This window comes from Fusarium odoratissimum (assembly GCF_000260195.1).
Source record: "Fusarium odoratissimum NRRL 54006 unplaced genomic scaffold supercont1.52, whole genome shotgun sequence".
In the NCBI taxonomy this organism is placed as follows: Eukaryota; Fungi; Ascomycota; class Sordariomycetes; order Hypocreales; family Nectriaceae; genus Fusarium; species Fusarium odoratissimum.
In genome coordinates, this window is record NW_022158732.1 from 82,987 (window position 1) to 109,688 (window position 26,702).

General features: G+C 46.2%; 9 protein-coding genes across 9 annotated transcripts; 3 read left to right on the forward strand and 6 right to left on the reverse strand.

Annotated features, from left to right (window-relative positions):
• Nucleotides 1–5,460: 5,460 nt before the first annotated feature.
• FOIG_15429 (uncharacterized protein) lies at nucleotides 5,461–7,164 on the forward strand (the record flags this gene model as incomplete). The annotated part of the gene is made up of 1 exon (XM_031216789.1): nucleotides 5,461–7,164. One exon carries the CDS (start codon nucleotides 5,461–5,463, stop codon nucleotides 7,162–7,164), a length of 1,704 nt encoding a protein of 567 aa, XP_031053481.1.
• A 554-nt stretch (nucleotides 7,165–7,718) lies between these two features.
• Nucleotides 7,719–7,913, reverse strand: FOIG_15430 (uncharacterized protein; the record flags this gene model as incomplete). Its single annotated transcript, XM_031216790.1, has 2 exons — nucleotides 7,719–7,763; nucleotides 7,821–7,913. The coding sequence occupies 2 exons, from the start codon at nucleotides 7,911–7,913 to the stop codon at nucleotides 7,719–7,721; spliced, it is 138 nt and encodes a 45-aa protein (XP_031053482.1).
• A 27-nt stretch (nucleotides 7,914–7,940) lies between these two features.
• On the reverse strand, nucleotides 7,941–8,938 carry FOIG_15431 (alcohol dehydrogenase; the record flags this gene model as incomplete). The annotated part of the gene is made up of 4 exons (XM_031216791.1): nucleotides 7,941–8,267; nucleotides 8,323–8,560; nucleotides 8,613–8,713; nucleotides 8,774–8,938. 4 exons carry the CDS (start codon nucleotides 8,936–8,938, stop codon nucleotides 7,941–7,943), a joined length of 831 nt encoding a protein of 276 aa, XP_031053483.1.
• Nucleotides 8,939–10,048: 1,110 nt separating this feature from the next.
• Nucleotides 10,049–10,900, forward strand: FOIG_15432 (uncharacterized protein; the record flags this gene model as incomplete). Its single annotated transcript, XM_031216792.1, has 1 exon — nucleotides 10,049–10,900. One exon carries the CDS (start codon nucleotides 10,049–10,051, stop codon nucleotides 10,898–10,900), a length of 852 nt encoding a protein of 283 aa, XP_031053484.1.
• Nucleotides 10,901–11,126: 226 nt separating this feature from the next.
• Nucleotides 11,127–13,490, reverse strand: FOIG_15433 (uncharacterized protein; the record flags this gene model as incomplete). The annotated part of the gene is made up of 3 exons (XM_031216793.1): nucleotides 11,127–11,759; nucleotides 11,808–12,155; nucleotides 12,213–13,490. The coding sequence occupies 3 exons, from the start codon at nucleotides 13,488–13,490 to the stop codon at nucleotides 11,127–11,129; spliced, it is 2,259 nt and encodes a 752-aa protein (XP_031053485.1).
• An 870-nt stretch (nucleotides 13,491–14,360) lies between these two features.
• On the forward strand, nucleotides 14,361–20,382 carry FOIG_15434 (uncharacterized protein; the record flags this gene model as incomplete). The annotated part of the gene is made up of 3 exons (XM_031216794.1): nucleotides 14,361–14,577; nucleotides 14,685–15,372; nucleotides 15,438–20,382. 3 exons carry the CDS (start codon nucleotides 14,361–14,363, stop codon nucleotides 20,380–20,382), a joined length of 5,850 nt encoding a protein of 1,949 aa, XP_031053486.1.
• Nucleotides 20,383–21,150: 768 nt separating this feature from the next.
• Nucleotides 21,151–22,571, reverse strand: FOIG_15435 (aminocarboxymuconate-semialdehyde decarboxylase; the record flags this gene model as incomplete). The annotated part of the gene is made up of 3 exons (XM_031216795.1): nucleotides 21,742–22,571; nucleotides 21,214–21,688; nucleotides 21,151–21,168 (listed from the first exon to the last, which is right to left on the reverse strand). The coding sequence occupies exons 1-3, from the start codon at nucleotides 22,455–22,457 to the stop codon at nucleotides 21,151–21,153; spliced, it is 1,209 nt and encodes a 402-aa protein (XP_031053487.1). The 5' UTR covers nucleotides 22,458–22,571.
• A 656-nt stretch (nucleotides 22,572–23,227) lies between these two features.
• On the reverse strand, nucleotides 23,228–23,893 carry FOIG_15436 (3-hydroxyanthranilate 3,4-dioxygenase; the record flags this gene model as incomplete). Its single annotated transcript, XM_031216796.1, has 3 exons — nucleotides 23,228–23,493; nucleotides 23,567–23,683; nucleotides 23,746–23,893. The coding sequence occupies 3 exons, from the start codon at nucleotides 23,891–23,893 to the stop codon at nucleotides 23,228–23,230; spliced, it is 531 nt and encodes a 176-aa protein (XP_031053488.1).
• A 913-nt stretch (nucleotides 23,894–24,806) lies between these two features.
• FOIG_15437 (NAD-dependent aldehyde dehydrogenase) lies at nucleotides 24,807–26,425 on the reverse strand (the record flags this gene model as incomplete). The annotated part of the gene is made up of 3 exons (XM_031216797.1): nucleotides 24,807–25,385; nucleotides 25,439–25,949; nucleotides 26,010–26,425. The coding sequence occupies 3 exons, from the start codon at nucleotides 26,423–26,425 to the stop codon at nucleotides 24,807–24,809; spliced, it is 1,506 nt and encodes a 501-aa protein (XP_031053489.1).
• Between the last annotated feature and the right edge of the window lie 277 nt (nucleotides 26,426–26,702).

Sequence of the window (26,702 nt, forward strand, 5' to 3'; positions counted from 1 at the left end):
CTATTAGCCTTATATAAGGCCATTAAGCTTTTTAACTTTTCTATAAAGGCTTAAATAGTAAGACCCCTATAGCAGGCTATTATTATAGAATTTAAAATTATATAAGATTTATCTACCTTAATGGTATAATTACTGCCTTAACTAGGTAGTATTAATACTAACTGCAGGTCTATTACCTCTTAGCAGCTAGGTTACCCTTCTTCCTTTATCCTACCTAAAGGACGCGCCTAGTCTATCTATTATACTTAAGTAAGTTTCCTAACCTGGCTTCTAACCCTTCTTACTAATAATATAATAGCTATACCGCCTTAATACCTACTATATAAAATAGCCTATAGCTATATAATTATGCCTACTATATAACTAGCTATAACCTTAATCTAGCTATTAGGCCTACCCTAGATATAGCTAGTAAAAAAGAACTTAAAGAGATTTATATAATAGTAGCTGCTATTAGGAAGAACTTCTTATTAAGATATAGATCTAACCTTATTAGGATAGCTATTTTTAATTATAGCCTAATCTAGCTAATAAATTATATAAATTAGAGGCATTATATTAGTTTAATTAATTTAAACTAGGTTAATTCTAAGCTATTAGGTCTTAAGGACCTAGAAAGGGGCCTAAGGGAAGGTTATTACCTTTAGTTAAATTAGACAGCCTTCCTTACTGCCTTTATAGGTAACTTAGTTATATATAAAGAGTAGCTCTTTAATATATCCAAAAGGGTTATTACTATCAAGGGGGAGCTGCTCTTAAATTAGTAATATATAAGAAATATAATATTTTCTTATTAAGGAAAATATAAGGCAAAGATACTAGATAGTAATTAGTTAAAAATAGGAAATATAAGGTGTTTTTACTAATAATTCTTAAGTAGGGCGGTCTACTATTCTATTAGCACAGTTATGTCTAGCTCATGATAAGCATGGTCAAAAGCCTAGCCAGATCTTGTCCACTGTACAAGAGGATTCTGAGAAACTCTCGGGCTATGAACGACTAACTTCAGCAGATCGCTTGTTCGAGGCCACATACCGGCATGAGTCTTCAACACCTGACTGTGCAAACTGTGATCAGTCACAGCTTGTACAACGAGAGCTACGCCCTTTAAACAGCCCTGTTATACACTATGGTGCAATAGCTTCCGGCAACCAAATTATTCAGGACAGTATAACACGAGACAAGCTCTCCGATGAGTTAGATGTTATTTGTTTTAAAATGGAAGTCGCGGGGTTGATGAATGTTGGCCGATGACTTTTAGTTCGAGGCATTTGCGACTACTCGGATTCCCACAAGACGAAAAAATGGCAGAAATATACTGCAGCAATCGCCTTGGCATATGTGAGAGAGTTCCTGGGGGGATTTCCCATCTGCCACGGTGTCCAAAACATTGAGTCTACTTGGGACCACTAGGCATAGCAGCTACAGGAGCTCTACAAAGACGAAAACTAAAAAGCCGGTCTTAAGGCTCTCTACACAAGCAATCATCCACAATATGACTAGGATTAAGGAAACAAAAGGCAGACTTCTACCAGATTGCTGTTCTTAGGTTTTCCATACTAAACAATTTAAGGCCTGGCGCCAAGGCCATGATCACAGACTGCTCTAGATCAAGGGGGACCCTAGGAAAGGAAAGATAATGCTCCTTTATGGCATTGTAGATCATCTTAATAAGCTAATACCAAACACTATCTCTTATCAATTCTGCTAAGCCACAGAAAGTTACCAGAATACTACTGCAGCTATTCTTCGAGCTCTTATCTAGAGTCTTACCTACTAATATCAGAGTCTAATATCCCATATTCAAGAGGAATTTAATATCATAGGCAAGAAAACATTCACGAAATCAAACGCTTAGAGAGCTTTATCAGGAATCTTTAGGCATATAATAATAGATAGCAAAAATCAGGTCCTAAAGGGTACCATAATCATCATTGATGCCCTTAACAAATACACCCACGAGAAAAGAGAGTCTTCTTCGGCTTATCATAGAACACTGGCATATGCAGACGCTCAAGTCAGGTGGATTATTTCAAGCCGCAATTGGGTAGAATTTGAGAAGGCCTTTATATGCGATTCACTCACTTCACGTTAGGTTATTCTATCTCATAAGTATAACAAGGAGACTAAAGACTATATTAAAGACGCTATATAGTAATTTAATTACTTTAAAGTAAATAAGCTAATAAAGTGCCAGTCACTAAAAAAGCAGTTAATTATAGCACAGGTCCGTAATCTCTTTAATAAAAAGTCTGGTAATACCTTCCTCTGGGTGGCTCTTATCTTTAGAAAGTTAATAGATAAGGAGATTAATAGCTGGCTGATACCTGAGAAATTGAACGAATTTCTATCTGGCTTATAAGATCTTTATAAGTGCATAATGCAAGACGTCGAAGACTCCGGTCATCTATCACAATGCAATGACGTTTTGGCAGTTGCCATGCTTGTTCATAGTCTAATATCACTGGCAGAACTATCATCCAGTTCCAGATTATATATGTATTGTAGTGGCTATGCTCTTTCGACAAGACGTGTAGTAAATGGAAGGCCATATCTATCATTTACCTGAATTGTGCGGTTACGAACCTCCTCCTTCTGTTTCTTATCTTTGCGAATACAGTATGTAGCCCATGTCACTAAGATCGCAGAGACAACCCCACCTATAATCCCTCCAATTAGACGTCCATGCTTCTCCCAGACTGACTCGCCGGCTATTTCTCCTACAGAACTAATTGTTGATAACCTTTTAACTGGTAACCATTTCAAAACTTCAAGAGCCGGCCTTTCAGCACTGGTAACAGTATGCGATTCAGTCTGATAAATAGCCCTAGTGCGATCTTCTCCTAGATTAGTTGGGAACGTATGCGTGCTTTATGAAATATTTTTACCTGGAGTCTTCTCAAGCATTATAGCCCCATAAGCTTGTTTATAATATATGAAAAGCCTGATAAAGAACAATAATAACCTGAAATCCATTCTTGTTTTAAGTCGCATTGTATATTAGATCGCAAGGCGATATAATGCTGCTGTCTTCAAATTGGGTTTGGAGCTTAATGTGTTTCGTTGAATAAGGTCTTGCTTTAAAAAGATAAAGCGAAAAAAGTGGAAATAGTTCAGGAACTAATATATACCTCATTTAGTATTATTATACACTGTTATGATGTTAACGCTGTATTATTTCCGTAATATAACGGAAGTTTAGGCTTCTAGCTTAAATAATTATTTTTGCCTTATGATCTGATCCTTATACCAGCAGTTAATTGGTTGCAATTTGGTCGGGTGACAGAACTCAGCCGTCCTGAGGATGCCTTGGCTTGGTTTGGTTTAATTTATAGCGCCCCTGGAACAGCGTGGCTTGGTGGCTTGGAATGGAATATCTCAGCGGGGCTTACGGCAACTAGAGAATAATAAAGCTCTATCCCCTAAGATCTAGTAATGCAAGATGTCTAACAGTTTGGCCTATGTGAGGCGGAATATGCCGTTAGACGTCAAAGTTGCACTGAAAGCAAGGCACTAACAGTCAAACTATAATTCAGCCGCAGGGGCTCGATTCCTCTGCGCCACGCTAGTGGCTCAATTGGGCTGCGATCCAGAGGTTAGAAATCAATCAGCTGAGCATTGCTAGGTTAGTATGAGTGGGGCTGTCTCTAAAGCGGCGTTAAGCCGAAAATTGGATGTAACTGAAGCTGGTTTAATCTGCTTAAAGTTGGTACCAAGCTATTTAGATAAGTCCGGTGGGGTGGTAATAAGGCAATACTGCATTAGTGGCTTTCAGCTACGAGCCAACCTGGTTCCAGGCCCCCTTTGGTTATTAAGACTAGTGCTTGAGGCTTGCGCCCCAATTGCAATCACATGATACAACAATTGGGCTAGCGTGTCATCAACCGGGATTAAAGCCCAGGAAAACATCCTTTGAAGCCGTATAGATACTCAGTGAAAATGAATAGATTATTTATACGACTATCAGTTTTACCTTTTAGATATACAGTATAGTCATTGGCTAACTTATCTGATCAACTCGCTTTTCCTATATGTTACTCTAAAGATCAAGGTAAAAACAAAACTACCGAAGGCAAGATAAAGGCAAACGACGTCCAAAATGGTCCTGCATTTTTAAATACAGGTACAGCACCACTAGAAGAGGTTGTGGTCATGGTCGAAGATGGCCCAAAGACCAGTGTCGAAGCAGGCCCTTCTTTTGCCTCAGTACTTCCTGGCATTGTGGTTATCGGAGCCGAGCTCTACCAGATAGTTATTAATAAATGGATGTAGTAAACTGATTTTGCACTTACCACCAGAGCAGATGTAAATGCAGTGACCGCTGCGCAACTTTGAAATTCCCAGATACGAGACGTAATAGGCGTTTTCCCAAGACACGACGAGCTCCCATCAATTTCGCAAACTGAGGCCAGAGAAATCATGGAACTCTCACATCTGCAACTAGTATAATCCACGGGCTTGGTATAAGAAGATGAACAGGCGTCTGTAGCTTTGCTTAGCTGGTAGCAGCTCTCAGCAATGGTTTGGCAGGTGTCTTGATCCAAGGTTCTTGTTGGCTCAGCAATGCTCGCGGTTGTGATATCCTTTGGGAGATAAGGACCGCAAGCATCCTGCCAATTCGCGATTTCTGTCTCAAAATCACTATCGAATGAGTCGGACAAGGCGCACTGTCTAAATTCGCCCTCGCACCTAGATCCTACTGGTCAATGCTAGTTCACGTTTGATAATAATGAGTAAATTATCTGTTCTTACCCTACATAGGCGTCTAGGACTTCTTGCGTGCAGAAGCAGTCAATTGATTCCTGCTTTCCCGTGACAAGATTACACTTTTTTAGAATGCCACCAAGACTGTCACAGCTTGGGAAGTTCGTTATCTTCCCTACGCAGCTGCTTGGGCGCAGAGACAATGCGAAGGTCTCTGTAAGTGTGCTCATAAAAGCAGCAACAACGGCAAACAATTGCATATAAAGGAGCATTTCAATTACTCTGAAAATAACACTTGTGCTTCATCAAATACCGTCTCCTGAACTACCTTATATGTCCATTGTCAGTTGGGGCCGTGAATTGAGGCTAAGCAACGGCAAGGCAAGCTAGAGGTTGGTGGGCCCTAAAATCTAAGCCATGGCTTGGCCACATGACACTATTGTGATTAGGTCCAGGACATCAACTAAAGTTAGGGTTGCATTGTGGCTTGAAAAGCTTGGACATGGGACGAATGGATTGATGCCGGACTATTGAAAGCTGAGGCCAGTCCTTGAGGCTAAACGGCCGCACGGTCCGGCAAGTTCCATAATCCAAGTATTCATTCCGCATGTGTTCCATTTTTTGGATTCTGCCTAGCATTCAGCCCAACGATATTCGAATGACGAATTCTATAAGTCCCTTTAGCCTCTATCTGAAGTGCATTACTCTGACGAATGGCCAGATGTCCCATGCTTCTTTCACTTTGCACCCTCAATCATGGCTCAGGAATCCTTTGGATGGCTCTCTGAGGCCTTAAAGTGGCCCTCTCTCATAGTCTTTGGTTTATTTGATATTGCTCTCGCCATCACAATTATCATCCTGACCGCGAAATCATCTACTGAGCATGGATTTGTTACAATCCCCTCACGCAACATCACCTCGAGTAGCTCGCAGGCTCCGTCATCGAGAGATCCTGTCCGTTTCAACGTCTCATTGGATCTTGGCATTCTTTGGACCGCACTGCCCAGTTTTGTCTTCGCTCTCTTTGCCGCTTACTGGGCCTGGATAGCCTGCGCTATTGCAGAACGTCAACCATACGTTGAATTGCGCTCAAGAGGAGGTGCCGAAGCAAGGAAATCGATCTTGCTAGATTATCGCGTCACTCCAGTGGTTTTCCGCTGGTGGTCGGCATTTCGAAAATCCCACGGAACAGTTGGGGCGATGACATTGCTATCGGTGCTGTTGACCTATGTTACAGCGCCCTTGGCTGCGCGTCTGTTCACGCCTCAAGTCGTTTCAGTACCGAAGACACTGCCAATTACATATGACACTGAGTTTAGTGACAGCAACATTAATTCCACTATTGATTGGCAGCCGATTTTGAATGTTGTCGCAGCTACGTTGCTCTATCGAGGCAAAAGTATTGCTTGGACAGACAACCAGTACGCCTTTCGCCCGTTCTCCAACCATTCGATCATACCAGCGTCAGCAGATATCGAGGCAGAAACCACTGCTTTTTCCGCTTATGTTAATTGCGCAGTAGTTAAGGATTACACTATCACCTCAAATGAAGATTCCAGCTCGAGCCAGGGTACTGTTGTCATATCTGGAGACGACAGAGGGTGCAGTTTTCGTCAGAAATTCGGAGTCGCAAGTACGCAAAAAACATACTTGAAGAGCACTTCAGTCATTGATTGCTCTGCTCAAGCGTACTACAGTCGTTTAGTCTTCACAGCTGGGGTGTATTCTTCTTCAGCCTCCAACCTGCTCGACGATATCAGTGTCATTTCCTGTGCAACGGGATATCACCAGGTCGACGGCAACTTGAAGGTTTCCACACTGGCTACGTCTCCAACCATTCAATCATTTGATGAGACAGGCCAGCCACATACTAGCCGGCCAACTCTCTGGAGAATCTTTGAGCAAGGAATCCTTGGGCCAGTCACCTTCAATCCAAAGGCAAAATCTTCCACGTCAGACATGGGTGATTTGATATTACAATATGCCCAAAGATTGCAACCTTCGAATCCATTAAGCCCGGAGGTATTGATTCGATCAATATCAACTATCTTTACGGCCACGTACCTCAATGGCGTAGGATCTCACGGCTTTAGATCCCTTTCGAACCCTGAAGTCAGCACGGGTAAAGCCTTTATCCCCACGACCCGCCTATTCGTCGTTCCGTGGGTGGCATATGTCATTCTTATCTTTTTACTTATCGCTTTCTGTTTCCTTATTTGGGCGTTTTTCTATGTCTATAAAAGACCTAGCATTTTGACTGAGGAACCTGAAGGTCTTTTATCAGCCGCTGCAATTTTGAGCGAGAGTGACCTTCTCCGTATTATTTCGAGCATTCGCAAGGAGCCAGGTTTTGATGGCAATGTACGCCGCAGAGGCAAAAAGCACTCTGGAGTGATGGACAGGAAGTGGAGAGCGGCGAAGGATGATGAACATGGTCAATGGGTTATATCGCCGATTTGACTTGGGTTCGGGTGCTGTGGTGGCTCTTGGCAAGCAAAAACCAGAAACACACATGTGGCCTCCAAGATACTGAACCGGATCTTGACGGAAGAACTGCTTCAATGTCGCGCACTGTCAATAAATGTGTTTGATTTCTTTTCCGCTCGTGTATTCTGTTTGTTTTAGTACAATGTCCTTACTTTTGCGTTGCTGGGTACTATCATACGCCGTATTCTCGATGGGTCCTTGTCAAGTTAGGTTAGGAGCCATTATCTCAGAATGGTACTGTTCCCATCCATACATAGCCTTAGATGTTAGCAGTAGTCCAGGCCAAACTCTCACGACACATTGCGCGTCGTAGTCCTATTTGAAATCTTTCCCGAACAGAGTAATCTGTGAATGGTCCTACACAATAATATCGATCATATGTTCAATATCACACTCTTGAGGGACTTATTGTAATTGTCAGGGTCAATAGAAAAATGGTCATTGTGCAGATTAGAAAGACTGTGGGCATAACTGCAAAATTCCCTATGCAATAAGAGAGGGTTACGGCACAGACGTGATTGTCATATTTACTTGATCTGCACACAAACCTTTCCAATGTGTTTCAGAGCTCCCTGTTGCAAATTATTAATGGACTTTCAGGTTGATCCTATCATCGTGTTTTGACTTACCAAATACTCAAACGCCTCTTTAGCTTGCTCAAGGGAGAACGACTTTGAGTCCACAGCAGGGTGAATGCTGTTGTTCTCGTAAGCCGTGACCATTTCCTCCATTTGAGCTTTCCAATCGACTTAGATGGCACGCATAATGTACATGCTCGACAAGGTTTCCAAGGCAGATGGGGGAGCTTCACCTGAGTTGGCACCTAGGAAGCCAATCAAGCTCATGACACCTTGGTACTTGATCGCCTTCAAACTCTGCGCAAGAGTCCCAAAGCCACCGATTTCAAGGATATGATCAACGCCAGACTCATCGTGAGTCGACTTGCGTGTAGTTGGACCCCATTCGGGGTTATCTTTGTGGTTGATTACATGGTCGGCTCCTAGTGCCTTGAGCTTCTCAGCTTTCTCCGAAGATGACGTGATAGCAATGACCTTCGCACCACCCGCTTTCGCAAGCTTTCAATGATGAGCTAGAAGACCATTCTGTACGATATCAGGAGGATGTGCTCACCTGCAACGCCGAGATGCTTACTCCTCCCGTTCCCTGAACCAGCACGGTTTCTCCGACCTTGAGTGGTCGAAAACCGTAGAGTGCATTCCAGCTCGTCAGAGGTGCCCCTGTAAACGTGCGCGCCTCTGCAAAGCTGATATTGCTGGGAGCTCGTACTACGCCATCCTCATTGAACACGCCATACTGGCGCAGGGCACCATCAATCGTACCTCCTAAGCCAGTTGCTGCAATGGCAGGGCTAATGGGTCCAAATTGGTGACTTTGGTTGAAAGGAGTGATGACTCGGTCACCCTTCTTCCATTTGTGCTAACTCCTGAGCCCACCTCAACCACTTCGTTGGCCCCATCTGATGCAGGTCGACCGGAAGCTTATATGCGAAGACAAATTTGCCCTGCCTTCAGGTTAGTGATCTTCCTCCTGAGCCGTGCGAATCGCGTACTGGTCATCATACCATCGGAATGGTGATGTCTCTATAATTGAGGGCAGCACTGCGCAGCTTGATGAGCACATCATTTTCCACCACTTGGCGAACCGGGGCGTCGACAAAGACCATGCCATCTAGATCGTTTTTATCAGAACAGACGATACACTGCTTCATGGTAGTAGTATTGGCCATTATGTCGTAATGGAAAGAAGTGGGTTAAGTGGTTTAAGTCTATTTTCTAACAACCTAGGTAGGGGATAAATAGATGGGGTCGAACAATTAGAGCGCTTAAGGTCATGGATAACTTTGCAATATTTATATGTTAACCCATGACGAACATGATCTAGCCATGGTCTTTTTAAGGCACTGATAAACCATCAGCTGTGGCTTTAGGCTTGCCAGCGCCACCTCGTTGTATAGCACTTCGTGCACATGCTTTTCAGTAATGCCGATAGCTAGTTGTTGATATACTTGAGTATCAATTCACTGGTTCTAAACTTCTTTTAAAGTAGCTCTAATTACCCTTATAATATGTATTAGCGCCTAAGACTTACTATTAAAATAGAAAAGTAGGTAGTTCTATTTATAGGGTATTATTTAACTAGTTAAGCTAAACTACTCTTATTACAGTAAGGCTATAAAATATTAAACATAAGTAAAATATTTAAATATAATAATAAATAGTTATATTAATATAATTTTTTCTTTTATTTAGCTTTTATTTAAGTATAATAGCCCCTAGCTTTACTTTTTTTTATTAAAGCTTAAATAATATAATAATATATGAATTATTATATTAATAGTTAAATATTAATATAAGCTTTAACTGCTTTAATAAAGTAGTATAAATACTAGCTACCTCCTAGCAGCTAGCCCTAATACTATTATATTTAAGATTTTAAAATAGCAATAATAATTTTCGAGAAGGCAGCAGATGCTATAGCTGTGGGTAATAATAGGTAGATGCCATGAAAATCTTAGCCTATAATGAAAGCGCTTGTGGCTGCCCTATTCGCGCCCTTAACTGGATGATCTGGTTCAAGTTTCGTCACGCAGCGCATGACATTAGGTCATAGGCTGAAACTCAAATACCAGTCTAAAGACTTCTATTGGCAGAAACCCCACATGGCTGAGGAAAACACCTATAATAGTGTAGTGTATGCGAATTGCGGCTGACCGACCGACGCCACAACAATCAAGCGGAGGCCGCTCGCTTGGCTGAGTGAGTGAATCTGCTGATGATTATAAAAAGATGGCTTCGTTCGTCTCTTTAACGCGATCGAACCAGGACATTAGGTCACCATGAGCAACGTGCGGTATCCCACTTACATTCTTGCGCCGAACTGGACTTTCCGACCGGAGGGAAGGATCACAATCGGCAATGTTCTCGTTGACCCTCTCCTTCCACACCGGGTTCTTCTCAAGCCAGATCCCAACTGTCACTTGCCGACAGAGACAGCAACGGAGAAGAACTGGCAACTGTCTATCGAAACCATGCGCAATCTCAGCCTTAGCATTTGGGCTACCTTTCTTGAAAAGATCAGCATCAAGATTGGGGCAAATCGAACGCATGTCAAGGACGGACAGTTCAACATGCAGTCGTTAGATACAGTGTCGCTGAAAGACGACCTGTCAGACGATTATATCAAGACACTTTGCAGCGACCCAAAGGTTAGAGAGTTTATGCGGCTTGATAGCCTTCTGTGCAAGCCAGTCTATGTAGTGACTGGCCTCAAGATTGCCAAAGGGTTCAGTTTATCTGGGTCGGCTAAGCATTCGGCGGGCCTCATGGGCAAGGTAGGTGGTGAGGTAGCACCGGAGGCATCTGTTGGTGGGAGTGCTCACATGTCATCCTCGACGTCCATTTCCGATCAATTTGAGTCGGTCAATGATATCATCTTCGCCTATCAACTTACGATGATCAAGCCGAAAGGATGGACTGGGGAGAAGACGATTGAGACAAGCGATTTCCGGAAACACGCTCTTCTCAGCGATAGCAAGGACAAGGCCGAAGAGAGAGTTGAGGGTGAAAGAGGTGTGCTAGAACCTACGGATCTGATAGATTCGAAGAGAGGCGTCGAGCTGATTGAGTTAAATGGTGATGGAGATCAGAGACTTACCGTTCTTTACAAATTGGCTTCGAGCATATCATGAAGGAGAGATGATGGTTAGAACAGAACAGAGGAACGTTTAAGACCTTGTGCAGGAATAATAGTTAACTACATTTGGATATTCCACTAATATATGCATAAACCGTAGATGGTAGCTTCTGTGTATATCTATATTATCGCATACTCACGGTGTAATGTATTACGTGAAGCCTATCAATGTCTCCAATGAATTATGTATTCCGGTTCATGAAGCTTTTGCATCGGCACAGCTATCGTGCATCCGACGGTGGGAGTCGCAACAACGCATAGCCGATGGCATGAACCGCACCAACGCCATTCGCATCACCTTCCTTGAATAATTGCCAAGGCGCCAAGTACCTTCTAAGGTGTTCCTGGTCCTGGGTTATCAGGCTGAACACTGACAGCATTCCTCTCCGCGTCCGAATGAGCTTCTGGACGTCTACTACATTGCCAAAACTCGCCGTTCTGCAGCTCACAAACCAGATAATCATAGCAGCAATGGACGCCACGATTGGTGTTGCCACGGAGCAGCCTGACTTGACAAGCTGACCGCATATCCAGTCACATGGCACATCCTCGCTGATTGTCCCGTAAAGCTCTGCTCCTCGCCTATGCGGCCATGTGTTTGGATTGTAAGTTTGGATGAAGGAGCCGTCATATCTGGTTCCACGTACAGGTATGACCGACTCGTACAGGGCAGGGAACATCTCCATCTGGTTCAGTCCTTGGTTGTTGGCTGCAGCAAAGAAGAGAATCCTGCCTCCCTTTAGCGTGTCGGCATATGTAATTGCCTCCTCTATACCTGGCGCTGAATCGGCAAAGCCGAAGGACAGCGACATTATGTCGACATTCCAAGGCTCCTGTGCGGCGGAGCGAATGGCCTGTTTGGTGTCAGCTAGCGGCAAAGACAAGCGTTGGAGCCTAGTTACCCGTGCAATACGGTTTTGAGCCATGCCCAAGTCGTCTTTGTTCTTGGCTACGCGAAACACAAATATCTCAGCATGCGGAATCAGCCTTAGTAACAGAGTAACCATTGCGGTGCCGTGCTTATCAGGGTCCTCGTCGACCATTTCATCCGACCCTTCCACGCAATCGAGCCAGTGGCCATCTAGCCGCTCATCCTGGCCGATGCCGGGCCCGTTGAAGTAATCATTGTTTATGTCACAGCCTGTGTCGAGCACGGCAATCCTAACGCGTAGAGGATCTACCTGTTCGAGAGCCTCTAGCCGTTGATTCACAATGGTAAACTTGTCTAGCCACGAGGAGCTGTTCTTGATCTTATTGAGATCGTTAGTTGAGGCGACTTTCTCATTATGGGATCAACTTAACCGTACGTCTCCGGAAAAGGCCAGGAGATTGGACCAGACAAAAGCTGGTCGCTGTGAAGTCGTTCTTCTCTGTCCAGCTGTAATGTCGCATTCATCTTTCACTTTAAACCCCTTGACTAATGAAACTTCTTGTCGGCTCATTTCATGTAAGACTTTGCTGGGTTTGATTGCACTCTTACCGGAAGCCGCACATGTCGGGAATGGGGCTGTATGGACTTGGTTCAAGTTTTGGGGCGGCTTCTTAAACTGGTAGAAAAACTCTAGATAGTTTTTGAGAGGTGTAACAACGTTCCAGTGGATCTTTTCTTGAAATGTTTGTTGATCCAACTGAAAAGAAGAATAAAGATTGAGGCAGTTTTCGATGATGTCCAGGCACGGCTGCTCGACGAATGACTCTTTAGACTCGCCATGTTCGCGGTTCAGGGCATTGAAGAGTGATAGGTTCAAGTCATCTTCATCCTCGTCCTCCCTGTCTTCCGGCTCGATTGTGACTTTTCGGCCGAATAAAAGCTGCCAAAGAAGGAGCCCCAGATCAAGGACATTCCGATTGCTTTCCAGTGATTCATCCAGTTGAGCGTTTGGGGATTCTTGGGCTAACTGTCTAGCAAGAAACAGGTCGGTACGTAGCCAACTGTGGACCACTTCATCGGCTATATGCGTGATATAGATATTCTCGGCATTCCACGGACTTTGCAGGAGAGGACTACCGGAGAGATGAAGCAAAGATTGTGCAATAACTATGGCGAGATTCAGTCTGTCCTTTTTTAACAATTTCCTTCCTGAAGGGTGTTGTCGTGCATTCAGCAGTCCTTCTAATGTTAGATCCGGATGTTCGACGAACCGCTGTATGCGATCCGCAGCAGAGGAGTCTGCACACTTCCAACTCCCGTCGGTCCGCAGGTATATGCGGAGGATCTGCTTGAATTTTCGTGCGTGCCTCAACCTTGAACAGATGCTATCAGATGGGGGTAGCACTCTCACATCTGATGGAACCTTGCCGGTGAAATAGACCTGGTGCCATTTTTCGGATGCGCCCTTGGCCTCGCAAATAGACATAATCATATCGATTTCCGGCTGGCCAAACCCAGTGAGGTGAATGAAAGCAGAATGAGGCGGTTGACAGACCCTATTCTTTGTCAATTGGTTGAAGAGGCCCTTGGCCGTATCGCACACGACTTGGGCTTTGTGAATCTCAGCTTTGACTATGTCTTGGTCGTAGAAGTCACCCTCCCGCCGATATTGTGATGGGAAGATCTGCTGCATTGAAAATTCCCTCTCGGCCATGACAGAACGGCATATTCCTCTCATTTTGCAGTTGAAATTCTGCGCCGCACGAATGGTCTGGCGATAACCAGCCGCTTCATTTCCATAGGATATCATCCTACAGACCTCATTAATACGGAGGCTTGGAAGATCTGACATTATGTTTGAGCTGTAGCCGGCAATCCAGCCCCTCAGAGTATCTAGCCTAGGGTACCTAGTCTCGGGATCCTGAGTATTTGTCAATGTCATAAGATATACCGAATGCCTGGTCGCAACATTGTCAGAGGGGGACTTAGAAGATACATACGGAGAGGTTTTCTGGTTTTATATCGACAAGTGCATCTAAGCAGAATAAGACGTCCTCCAGCTCCTCCGAAGCTTTGAGAGTGCTACTACTAGTAAAGTTGTGCTCTGTATGCGTCACACTCAAGACTTTTTGCATTTCCTGAATCTCGAATCTCAAGATAGTCACCAAGTTTTTGAGTATCTCTTGCTTGGAATTAGTCGTTTGTGCCACGTCCGGCACAGGTGGCAGCGCCTCTATGAAGACGGGTAGGACAGCATAGATCAGCTGCAGATACCTCACACTCTCATGGATAGAACTGTCCATGTCGATTGAGAATATAGATGAAGATTAAGGTGGAAATACGCAAGTCCGAAAGAGGGCGGGGAAATAGAGACAGCCAAAACCTTATGCACGCGTCATATGAGCGCCACAATACTGAGGAACGCGGGGTAACAGGGCAAATTCCGTCTGTGAGATATAATAATTAAATCACATATTGAGATAATTCGTCTCTTCATCTTGGTTCCGCTCGAATGCATCCTGAATGTGAGTTGTTTTATTAGAGCCATCCCAGACCCAATTTTGTCACCAACTCCCTAGACGCCATGCGGCCAGACGAGAGTCCGACCATCCACCATGCGGCCCGGCTATGCTCCGAATTGTTCGAACGTATCTTTGAGTCAATGGGCTCTGATAGCCCGCTGTTCCTGCCAGCTGAGGAGTTGCGCGGACGATTCCATCTTTGGGCAACATACCTCGGTGTGTATGCAGTTCCGAGGGCTTCTGTAGACGCCCGGCTGGATGGCGACAAGGAAACCAAAAGTATGCTGCTTGAATTACTTGAAATGGTTCAGAGAAACCTACAATGGGGTGACTGCTTTCCCCGCTTTAACCCTCTTGCGACTGATCGGTTATTTACGTTGTTGCAGAATTAGATGCCCAACGCAGAAGCATCGGCGAGACGCAAAGTATATTCGAAATCTTAGATAACGATGCTTCCGGGGATATTCTTGGTTTCAAGGCCGTCGAGGCTGCTATACAAAGACTCTTTATCCTGGCAGAGGCAATAAGACAAGAAGCGCGGCGGAACCATATCAAGCGGCATGGGACCAACAACCAACATCCAGCGCTGCTGTACTACTCGCTGATCAAGACAACGTATCCCAATGTAAGAAGTAGTCTTTGTAACCAACTTGGAGCCTCGATCTATATACGAGGGCAATCCTTGCTCTACTTGAAGGTGCATAGCCAGAAGCTAGCCTTCGAGGGACATGATCAGAATCGTGTACAACATGTGGCAGAAAAAGGCCCGGCGTTAAAGCACACCGATCAAGGATCGGATCATTGCATGAATTGCCAACCTGTCGATCAAGTACCACTAGCCTTGGTTCCTGGCACAGTCCAGTCAGGCTTCGACCATTCGATGCTTAGTCGAATTGCAAAAGACAATAAGCCGTTGGAGTCTAGTGTGAATAAAGATTGGGCAATGTGTGATGACCGAGAGGACAGCTTCTTCTATCCCCTGAAGCCAGAAAAGACGAACGACCACAGATACCTAACTTGCACATTATGCGGCAATTTGCTGGAACAGTCAGGCTTGACACAAGAGGCCTGGGAGTATGTTATCAATTTTACTATTGCTTATGAATACGTTGAGAGATGAAGCTAAGAAACCTTTACAGGGCCCATGTAGATCAGGACCTGCATCCTTACGTGTGCATTTCAGAGGAATGTAGAGAACCACCTGCCTACTTCATCCGAAAGGAAGACTGGTTGAACCATATGCAAACACGACATTCTTTGACTTGGACCGAGAAGATTCATACTGAACAGTGGTATTGCGACATTAATCACCCCAGTCATCTGGTGTTCGACGAAAAAGATTTATTTTTAGACCATTTAAAGGCTGATCACGGAAAGCAGCTCACGAAATCCAGGCTTGAGGGTCGAGCGAGACGTAACAGAAGAATAGTACAGAGGGAACCCTTCATCTGCCCTCTCTGTGGTTGCGTCCCAGATGGGCAGGAAGTTTGTACCCAGGAGCAGCTGTCGTATCACATCGCAGGGCATCTCAAGTCCTTGGCATACCTTTCCTTGTCATATATGGACGATGGACGGGCACTACTATCATGGGCGGTAAAGAATGGCCACGAGGCCATCGTGAAGCTGCTACTTGCCTCCGATAGGCTAGATCCAGACACTAAGGACAAAAACGAACGGACACCCCTGTCATGGGCGGCAGAGGAGGGCCACGAGGCCATCGTGAAGTTGCTACTTGCCTCCGGTAGGGTCAACCCGAATGTTAAAGACCAGTACGGATGGACACCACTGTGGCGTGCAGCCGCAAAGGGCTACGAGGCGATCGTCAAGCTCCTACTTGGCACGGGCAAGGTCGATCTGGAGGTTAAGGACGATTACGGATGGACAGCGTCATTATGGGCTGCCGCAAACGAGCGCGAGGCCATCATCAAGCTATTACTCGACGCAGGCGTCGATGTTGAGTCAAAAGATCCGTCCGGCCGGACGATGCTATGGTGGGCTGTCACACGCGTTCCCGGGGGTGGCCACCACGACGCAATCGAACGATTGATAGCCGCAGGTGCTGACGCCAATGCTTCTGCTGCCAAATTTGGAGGTCGTACTGCCATTCAAGCCTCTTCTGAAAGTGACCACCTTGACATCGTCGAACAATTAGTCGACACAAGCAACTCAAGCATGGCTTCGCTCTCTCACATGGCTGTCTACGAAGGTGTTCTGGGCAGCTTACCACTACTGGGCCAGTTTCCATCTGGATTCCTGGAGAAACGATCAAGTTCTGAAAGTGCCACGATCGATGCCCCGTTCCAAATCCAAGCCAAAACCTATTGCCGTTCGCTGCTGAAGTTAGGTATGATTGCCATGCTTCAAGGTGAACCGGGCTACGCTTGCACGAGCTTAAAGCAGGCAGTTAAACTGTCAGAAAGCCGATACCCAGACGTTCATATCACAGCGATCGCATACCTGATCCAATGCCTGCATATGCAGTTCAAATGGTCAGCTGCCGGTAGCAATATCTCGAGTGTGGAGCTAGACGACATCTTCGACTTTATTACAGAGATTAAACACCTTCAATCTTCTCTGCACAGCGCTATTGATTACAAGGATGATCGTGTGCGCAGGCTCAGAGCTCTATTGGAATTACAAAGATGGATTGTAACAACCAGGCCCCGCATTCCAACTAGTGCCGAGATCGACCTAGCACGGGGAATTGGAACTGAGGGTGTCGCCCAAGCCATCCAGAACTGCAGGCTTAGCGGGGTTAGCGAGGCTGAGATGCTCCCATTCGAAGTCGAACTGGCGTGCATTTATCGAGTCGTTGGGGACCGCGATCGCTTCCACAGCGTGATGAACAGTGTCGTCCCCCTGAAACCGACGGATTTTATGCTACGCGCACACCACCAGCTAAGGCTGGGTGATGCGAGTGCCGTTACCTTCGGGGCTCCAGAGACCTGGAATATGTTGCTGGAGCAAGGGGCCGAGAGTAACGCGCAGCCGCGAGATGATGAGAGCACTCACTTCGCCATGCCACTGCCAGGAGATCTTGCAGCGGCTACTTCTTACTATCAGGAAGCTGATGTCCTCTACAGATCTGCAAAACACACCCGTGGTCAGGCAGCTGTTCAACTTCGACTTGGCTACCTTGCCACTCACGGTGTCTTCAGCTCCTCATCCGCTACGCCTACCGGATATGAGGTAGCATTGGCGCATGTCAGCCATGCAAAGCTCCTGTATGGCCAAGCTGGTGATATTGCAGGAGTGCAGGTTGCGGCTGCCCACTCTTGTTTGTGTCGGTTGGGTCTAGGCCAGTTCCCTGAGGATAGCGACGCTGCGAAAGCGATCGGCCAATACGGCAAGGAGAAAGGAAGCTATAGCCTGGCCTTCGGACTGGGTTTGTTTTTTGCAAAGTATGCACGGAGGTGGCTTGTGTTTCTCGGCGACTATGAGAAAGCACTAGCAGCGCATAAGCTTACGGCCGCAGTATTCCAGGGCCTTGGGTTGACATTATCGCACGCCTATAGCATTTGCGATCAGCTGTCGGTCCACGAGTTACTAGGAGACCAGAGCATGATCTATATCACCGCGGACAAGGCATTAACTTTGTGTCACGAGATCGCAAGAGAGAGGCCGCGGACTTCGGCGATTTCGCAGATGGCACTCAACCTCGCCGTACATGTTCTGGGGAAAGTATTCCAGCATGCGAACAAGCGAGCCGACGCGAACCTACTTTCTCACGTTGCGGCCATGTTACGTGAGTGGCGGCGGCGAGGCCCGACTGTGTCGGTTGAACAACTTCTGTCTCGCCAGATTGAACTCACCCAAACCAATCAGTCTGCCATGAATGAAGGCACAATGGCCGATATGGGAAAGCTTTCCGCAAGACTGAGCAATCTGAATATCGACCCTGTCGAGATCCAGACCCAGGTAGCATACAGCCTAATTGACCACTTCATCGCCTTAGCGGCAACTTTGGTCCCCCTCTACCGCAGTCGTCAAGCTGTCAGAAACGGAGACTCGAGCAAGGCCGAGCAACTGTGGAGGGAAACCGAATCAGCCTTAACAGCCCACCCCACCAGGGAAAGCGAAGTACTTCTTGCTTCACTCAGTGTCAGCAAGGGAGATTTTGAAGCGGCTGCAGCGCACGCGCGGGCATATAAAGACCAACTCGTCGCAGGGGAAGAGCATATGAGTATCAGCATTGATAAGAAGACGAGAGAAGTTCTTCGACGAAAGAAATGGCAGGAAAAAACTCGTGTACTATTCCTCTTTGTGCGTGTTAGGCTCTACGACGATGCTATGTTAATGGTGAAGGAACTAGAGTTGCAATGGGGGCCTGAATGGTGGAGCCTATATGAATATCCTGTCTGGGAGAACCTTAGCATAATTGCTCAACTCAGCGAAGGCCTCGGAGAGTACGAGCTAGCGAGCGATTATTATGAGCGAGCCAGGGAAGCGTTTGATAAGAGAAAGCATGCACTCTCAGTGGATGACCACAAGAGAGCGCTCTCAGGAGATTCAGTGGTCCAGGACATCTACTCTGGTGCCGCGCATGCCGCCGTACGATGGCATCTATCTGCAAGACAATCAGGGGATGAATTTCTTTCTCCCCAAGTCCAGCGTGCTTTTGCTGCAATCGAGCGTGGCAAAGCGCGCAGCCTACTAGACTTGATTGAGGGTTCTATTCCCAATCACAATGCAGATGGAAGCGTTGGATCCCAGTGGCAGCAGTATAAGGTGGAGGGGGCCCAGCTCGCTACGCTTCGAGGTTTGCTGGCTACATGCTACCAAGCTCAGCATCTGGATCGCAGCACAGAATCTAGACTCAAAACAAAGATCCAGGAGAAAGAGAAACAGCTCCGGGAATTGGAGGGGAAGTTGTCAGCTGGTGGATCTGTTTCCTTATCCGCTATTGGAACAGTTCTGAGCCTTCCGTCACTCTGCAAACTATTGCCTGCGGATACCGCGCTATTGCAATACTGCTACAGTAGGGAGAATATGGTGGTGTGGAAAATCACAGCATCTGGAATGAGAGAAGTCTTTGCGGTTGACGTCCCAGAGTCTTGTTTGGAGAGTCATATTCTGCAGTATCACAAAGCTTGTGCGACTGGGTCGTCGGGAACACGGGATCATGAGTCCTGGCTGGCCACTAAACTGCTTCCCTTCAAGTCCTTGGACGAGTCCAGGCTCATCATCGTTCCATACCGCTGCCTGCATCAACTACCTTTCCACACCCTACCCTACCAAGGCCAGCTATTGATGAGCAACAAAACTATATCGTACCTCCCCAGTGCCAGTGTCTTCGGGTATTTTCAATCCGATCCGGCTCCGGAAACAGACTTCTCCATCTTAGCAGTCGGCAACCCTTCGAATATGAGCAGCAGAAACTCGTTGACCTTGGAGGAGCGCCCTCTGCCCTCGCTGCCCAGCGCCCGCGTCGAGGTTGAGGCCATTGGACAGCTGGTCGAGGGCACCAGGGCCTTGACTGGTCCAAATGCGACGAAAAAGGCAGTCTCTTCGCTTCTTGGCAATTATAGAGTGCTCCATTTCGCGACCCACGGGAGTCTCTCTACCGAAGTGCCTATGCTGTCAGCAATTCACCTTGCGGAGGGCGAAAATATTACTGTCGAGGACTTGATGTGGCGACACTTGCGCGCTGACCTGGTCGTCCTTAGTGCTTGCAAAACAGGCCGTGGTGAACTCACAAGCGGCGATGATATGATCGGCTTCGCCCGCGCCCTATTGGCTGCTGGAGTTAAGAATGTGTTGGTGAGTCTTTGGAGCGTCGATGATGCTGTAACAAGCTTCTTCATGATAAAATTCTACGAGCATTTGAAGAAGGAATGGTTGCCTGCTAGAGCACTTCAAGCGGCGCAGCTCGCAACTCAACACGCCACTCAACACGAAGTGCAAAGGTTCCTCCGGCGGGTTCGTGACATCGAACCTGAGCTTGAACTAGGAGAGGCTGCTCATGCGGATAACTATAGTCATCCAATGTACTGGGCACCATTCATCGTTATCGGTAGCTGCCATAAAGGCATAGTTGGAAGCCTGGACGCGGCTTGCCAGGATGATGCAGAGGGAGCAGTTTGAAGATAACAGATGTTATCCTATCTATGATAATAACCAAAGGAGGTCGAATGTAGGCAACGCCAATCTCTTGAGACAAGGGAATCTTGCTAACAACCTGAGCTAAGCACTTACGGGTCAGTCCGGACTATGGATTTTCCGATTGTTCCCGTTAAGATACCAATTTGATTGGCAAGGATCTGGGAAAACTCTGCCGTTATTAGCGCGACATGGATTTGGTGCATATACCCTGGAGACCATATTCGTTCCAACAATTATCATATAAATATCATATTAAGTTCACGAAATTAACTAGCACCTATAGATCTAAGCCACCGTGCTCATTTGGCCAATTAAACTACTTAATAAAATATCAGGTCTTTATTTCTCAGTGTGCCAATCGTGTAGAAATATCATTTGCCATGTATACAGGCTCTACGCAATTTCAAAGACACAAATCTACAAACTTAAAGAGAGATGGTCTATATTATCTTCTATGACTTAAATCGCTATATATTCATCAAAAATATAGGCGATTACAGCCAGATCAGGGTCAGGGCAAGAGCATGCTATCCTGGGCAGGGCTAAATATAAATCTTTATCAAATTGTAAGCAGGCTAATACTCCTGGATAGGAACCTCTTGCACTGCCAGTTAGCTGTCGATTGGTGTCTTTGCTGGACCTCACAGACTGTAGAAAGTTTACATCTATTAAGTACTTGCTAAGACGACTTTAATAACCACAAAGATATGTCCTAAGGTGATGCAGAGATAATAACAACTAGTTGATCTATTATAGCATTTGAACGTTCTATATAAGTTAGTTAGCTATATTGCCACAGCTTCTCTTTAATACGTCTCTCAAGCTATCTTTATATGCATTCTGGAATCTTTTATCCAACTTCAGAAAGTCGATGGCATTTCCAGCTAGCATCATTGCACGTTGTTCCATTGACAGAAACTCGGAGAGTGATGCGTTGGATGTCAACATCTTGCCTGCTTCAGGAACTTCGCCAAGGGGGAAAGGATAATCGCTTCCCATGAGAATGCGATCCACTCTTATCTTCTTGCAGAGGTACGCAAGGAGATCTGGGTCATGGACCAGGCTGTCTATCCAGAGATTGTCGCCTGAGCTAAGGTGATCTGAAGGACTTCGGCCACCCGCTCTTGAAGCGACCAAGTCTGGCCTGCAATTGTATCCGTGTTCAATTCTTCCCATCAGAGTTGGGAATGCCCCTCCCGCGTGAGCAAAGCAAAAACGCAACCGTGGGTATCGTAGTAGGAGTCCGGAGGATGTCAAGGCCAGCATCGATAGGGCTGTCTCACAGGGCCTAGTAATCAATCAGTCATCCTCTTGATTAAATACACCCCCTCGATTACATACATTCCAATCAGCCATGAAGACCAATATTGACCCCATCGGTGTTCATTCTCTCTGAGCAATGAGTATCCCAGTGGATGGACAAAAACTGGCATATCTAACTCTTGGCAGGCAGCCCAAAATGGGTCCAATCTAGAATCGTCAAGATTCATTTCACCGATCGTAGTTCCAATTTCGACGCCCTTTAGTCCGAGGGTATATTTTGCTCTCTTCAGCTCTTCAACAGATCCTTGCACATCTTGCAGTGGAACCGTCGCAAGACCAACAAATCTGGTCGGGTATTCTGTGCACACCTGTGACAGGTGATCATTGAGTGCTCGGGCCAACTGGGCGACCATTTTGCCTGGCTTGTCGTAGAAGAACAGGACCGGAACTGTACTCAATACCTGGACATGGACTCCAGACCGGTCCATATCCCTTAAGCGTACTTCCGGGTCAAAACAATTGTCTTGGACGGTTCGGAAATGTTTGGAATCGACATAGATATCAACGGACTCTCCATCCACGATCGACGGCTTTAGTTCAATCCATGAGTCCGATCGTGTTCCATTTTGTTCAGAGTCAGACAGCTGTGGCAAAGTCCGTGGCATGACATGTGTATGTAGATCGATACGATAGAAGCTATTGTTAGTCATCCCAGCCGAGTGCCCGTCCCCAGCATCGATGCCCTTGAGGCACCCGTTGCACTGCTTTGTCATTGTCAACGAGTCAATTGCCATTGTAGAAAGATGTGGAAATGTGCTTGTAAGCAAGTCAGGTGCTCCACCCCGCTATCTCTTTCGATTTGGATATAAATAGGTATTTGTGGTATATTATATGATTTCGGCAGGCTTTAACTTCTGCTTGCGTGGCTAGGTACCGTGGAGCCCTGATAGCTCAGCATCCGACGGGCGGCCCGCGGATGCATGGGTGGAGATTGAACCATCAGCTACGTCCCGGCCGGTCCGCACTGGACACGTTGTGGCCTACTGCCACATGAACTTGGGTATGACCAATCACCCTCGTGAGACTCCATCAGTAGATGGGCACCAGCGGAAGGTCCATAGCTGTCTTCAGGTGGTTGTAGAGGTCTGGTAGGAAGGTTCATCAATGCCGAACTAATAGAGTTTGTCCTTATCCGATCAGCACAGCTAAGCGGGCCGACGACCGAAGGCACACAGACATGCATATTGTATACTATAGAAAGTCTTTAATAGAATTAAAATGCCATTCTCTTTCGTATTTCAAATTAACCTATATAATAATAGAACTTAGTTACTTCCTGAGGTTTAAAATATAATAAGTTTAGTTCTGTAAACTATAGGGCTGTTAAGATACATGAGATGGCATAGACTAGTATTCCCAGTCTCTATATTTACAGCTGTGCATTACTGGCCATGGACCGAATTATAATTTCATATTTATAAAACAGTTCTTTTATATTAAAGATATCTCGGTTTAGTTTTCAAGGTAATAACAAATAATTTAATCACATCTACCTAATATTGTGCTAATTGTAATACTGGGGATCCTCCACTTTGCCGCATTTTGGGCATGTTCTCCTCTTTTCATCACGTCGCCATCGCTCAATCGGATCTATGAGCTGCTTGCCAAGATCTGAAACATAGAAAGACTCTTCGTGGATCAAAGTAGGCTCTGAGTGATTCCCCTTGGTACAATACCAACGCAAACAGTCCAAGCTGTCACTTGGCCTAACCATTTCCATAACGAGGCCAACAGTGTCTGCAGTGCGTACTGGAGAGTGAGGGGTATTGGCTGGGTGAAGCAATACGGTTAGTCATTCAGGATCTCATAACAAATGAACTAAGCGGGATTCTCGCAGACTCACCATCTACCAAGAACATTTCGCCTTCTCTGATAGTCACATGCCGAATCTGGTTGTCCTCGATGAGCCGGAGCAGCATGCTTCCCTTGATCTGGTAGAACCACTCTTCAGTGGAATTAACTTGAACCGAAGTCAGCAAATAAATAGCTCTTGTTTTCATCAGATCATGGCCGAGTTCTCACCATGGAAGTCGTTTCGCGTATTTGGACCTCCTACGACCTGGAGGATGAAATTTTTACCGTCGTAGAGACAGAAGTTGCTGACAGGCGGCTGCAAGCGGTCACTATTTGCAGCAAGCCAGCGAGGAAAGTTCAATGGATGGCGGGCCATGTTAAATGTGGTGTTAATTGGTTTTCCTTGGAATCAAGGTACTTTGTATTCGAGCTATCTTGGCCTTTATTTAGTGCTTCCATTGTTTTCTTGGGGGTAATCAGAGACTTAAATTAAGTATTATATAATATCTGCATTGTCAAGTTGTTTGGGCCAGGCGTGCATACGGAATCCGGGCCGCCATTTTGCAACCAAAAGCTCCGCCGTGGTCACTGATCTCCTTCAGTAAACGGGATAGTACATCACTTTAGCGCACTGGTCGGCCCGCGTAATTTGCATGGCGGCTCATGGGCCGCCCAATTTCTAACAATTAGGGGATCTTAGGTAAGGAATGGTTCGATTTTCTGTTCAGAGGATTCGCGTTGATATCCACTGGCGCACAAAACGGAGGCTTCATGCGCCGACCTGCCGAAGTGTTCATCTTCACCAGACCCCATCTACATCAAACTGGTTAGTAGAAACCTGGTATGTCGCTACATTCTGTTTACATTGTGTAGCTAACCTAACTTGTACCTAAAAAGAAAATCTTATCCTGTGCAAATCCGAACGTCACAGAGACAGTGTAACACCAACTGGAGGAACAGGATTGTACAGTCCTGTCTCGGCCCTATTGGTGGATATTCTCTGGAGCTACTTCTCTGCATCAATGGTCAAAGGATTTTCGGTATACCTCGGATACAAGATTCTAAGCAATATATTCTTACTTTCTTCTAAGAATATCTTGCATTGACATACAGGGCACTAGTAATCTGGTATTGTTCTGTCGTTGTCAACGACTTTAAATATGGTGAGCGATCCATCTTCAATGCTGAAACTGACACGAAGTTTTGTCTACTTTTATTGACTGCTCCTATCACCGGCTATAGCCTATTACCTTTGCGCTCTCTAAATGGACCCTTCATTGGGAAGGGTGCTACATTGGTAGATGAAGAGTCCTCACGACAGTAAAGACATCTCGACTGTAGTTTCCTCCTTCTCGCCCCGTGCCAGAGTTTTTCATCCCACCAAAAGGTGTACTGAGCTCCCTGACCAACCAACAATTGACCCAAACAAGCCCCGCGTCAAGTTGCTCACCCACGCGTCTCATCCGTGCACCGTCCTTGGTCAAAAGAATGGCAGCAAGCCCATACGCGCTATCATTCGCCAGCTGGACACACTCTTCTTCGGTTTCGAACCTGGCGATTGTGACGACGGGGCCGAATATTTCTTCTTGCATGATTCGCGAGGATGTACTGACGTCGGTCAAGACTACTGGCTCTATCCAGTAGCCGTTGCTGGGCTCGAGTGGCGGCACAGAGCCTGTGATGAAAGTGGCATTCTCCTCTTTCGCCAGTGCAAGATACGATACTATCTTGCGATAATGTTGTAACGAGGCTACAGCGCCAGTACGATCGCCACATCTGTAATTTTCCTCGACGTATGCTTTGAGTGAAGCAACAAATGCATCGTAGATACGGGATTGGACGTAGATGCGAGAACCGCATAAGCAGATCTAATGAGATTAATGATGAGACTCCCAGTCAGATATACGTTGGCAGGTCTTACCTCTCCTTGATTTTCGAATGCTGCTGTAGCAGCTGTTTGCACGGCCTTATCGAGATCCACATCGTCGAAGACCAAGGTTGGGTTCTTGCCACCCAACTCGAGGGAGATGTGCTTGTAGATTTGGTCCGCCGTATCTCTGCGGATCTTGATCCCTGTTGCTGTACTTCCCGTGAAAGAGACGCCCTTGACGAGCGGGCTCTGTACAAGTCGAGAGCCTGTAGTAGCACCGTCACCGAAGACTATGTTGATAACACCAGGTGGAATCTCTGCCAGCCGAAATATCTCGCAGAGCAAGAATGCAGACATGGAGGTGAACTCTGAAGGCTTCGCGACTGCTGTGCATCCAAAGGCAAGACACGGCGCAATCTTCCAGGTCAGCAAGTACAGAGGCATATTCCACGGAGAGATGAGCGCAAACACGCCAGTAGGTGAGCGATGCTCGTAGGTGAGCGCCACTCCATCAATCATCCTTACGGCGTTCTCTTGGTGCAGAATAAAAGTCGCGAAATATCTAAATAAAGGATGGCCAAGTTAAAGAGATTTCTTTGTATAGAGTTCCGTGGGTATTCACCTGAAGTTTGTCGCAGCCCGATCTACTTCGACTCTCGCTCTGGCCACAGTTTTGCCCTGATCTATGCTTTCCCAAACTGCAAGCAGCTCTTTATTTTCTTCTATCAAGAACGCCACACGCTGGAGCAGGCTGGACCTGAAGGCTGCTGTCGTCTTGGACCATGTTTTGAAAGCATCTGTAGCAGCCTGCAGCGCGTCGTCAACCTGGGCGGCGGAACTGATGGGCACCCTAGCAAAAGATTTGCCTGTCTTGGGATTTATGGAATCAACAAAATCTGCTGGCAATGACGTATCGAATTCATTAGAGACATAGTTCTGTAGGCAAAGTTGCGCTGACACATTATCCGAAGAGGTGAAGCGCTCAGCAGACTCTAGGGTCTGAAATTGCCAGACAGTTTGAATGGTAGAGCTTGCCATTACGCCGGGGTTGATCCTATGCTTAATCGGCTAATTAGTTATCGTAACATAGAAGTCGCAATATATTTAGATTCAAATCGGCAGTCATTATTTTAGATATCATATGCCTGGATAAAAAGGCTGAAGTTAACGGGAACGGCACCGATTCGAAACCCCAACGGTCGCTGAGAGGTCGCGGCCCGAATCCCGGCTCTGAACGTAATGTCGGCAAGCGGGTAGCCGCCAGCACCGCGCTAAATGGAACTGAACCCGCCAGGAGTATCGACTGCGGCGGCGC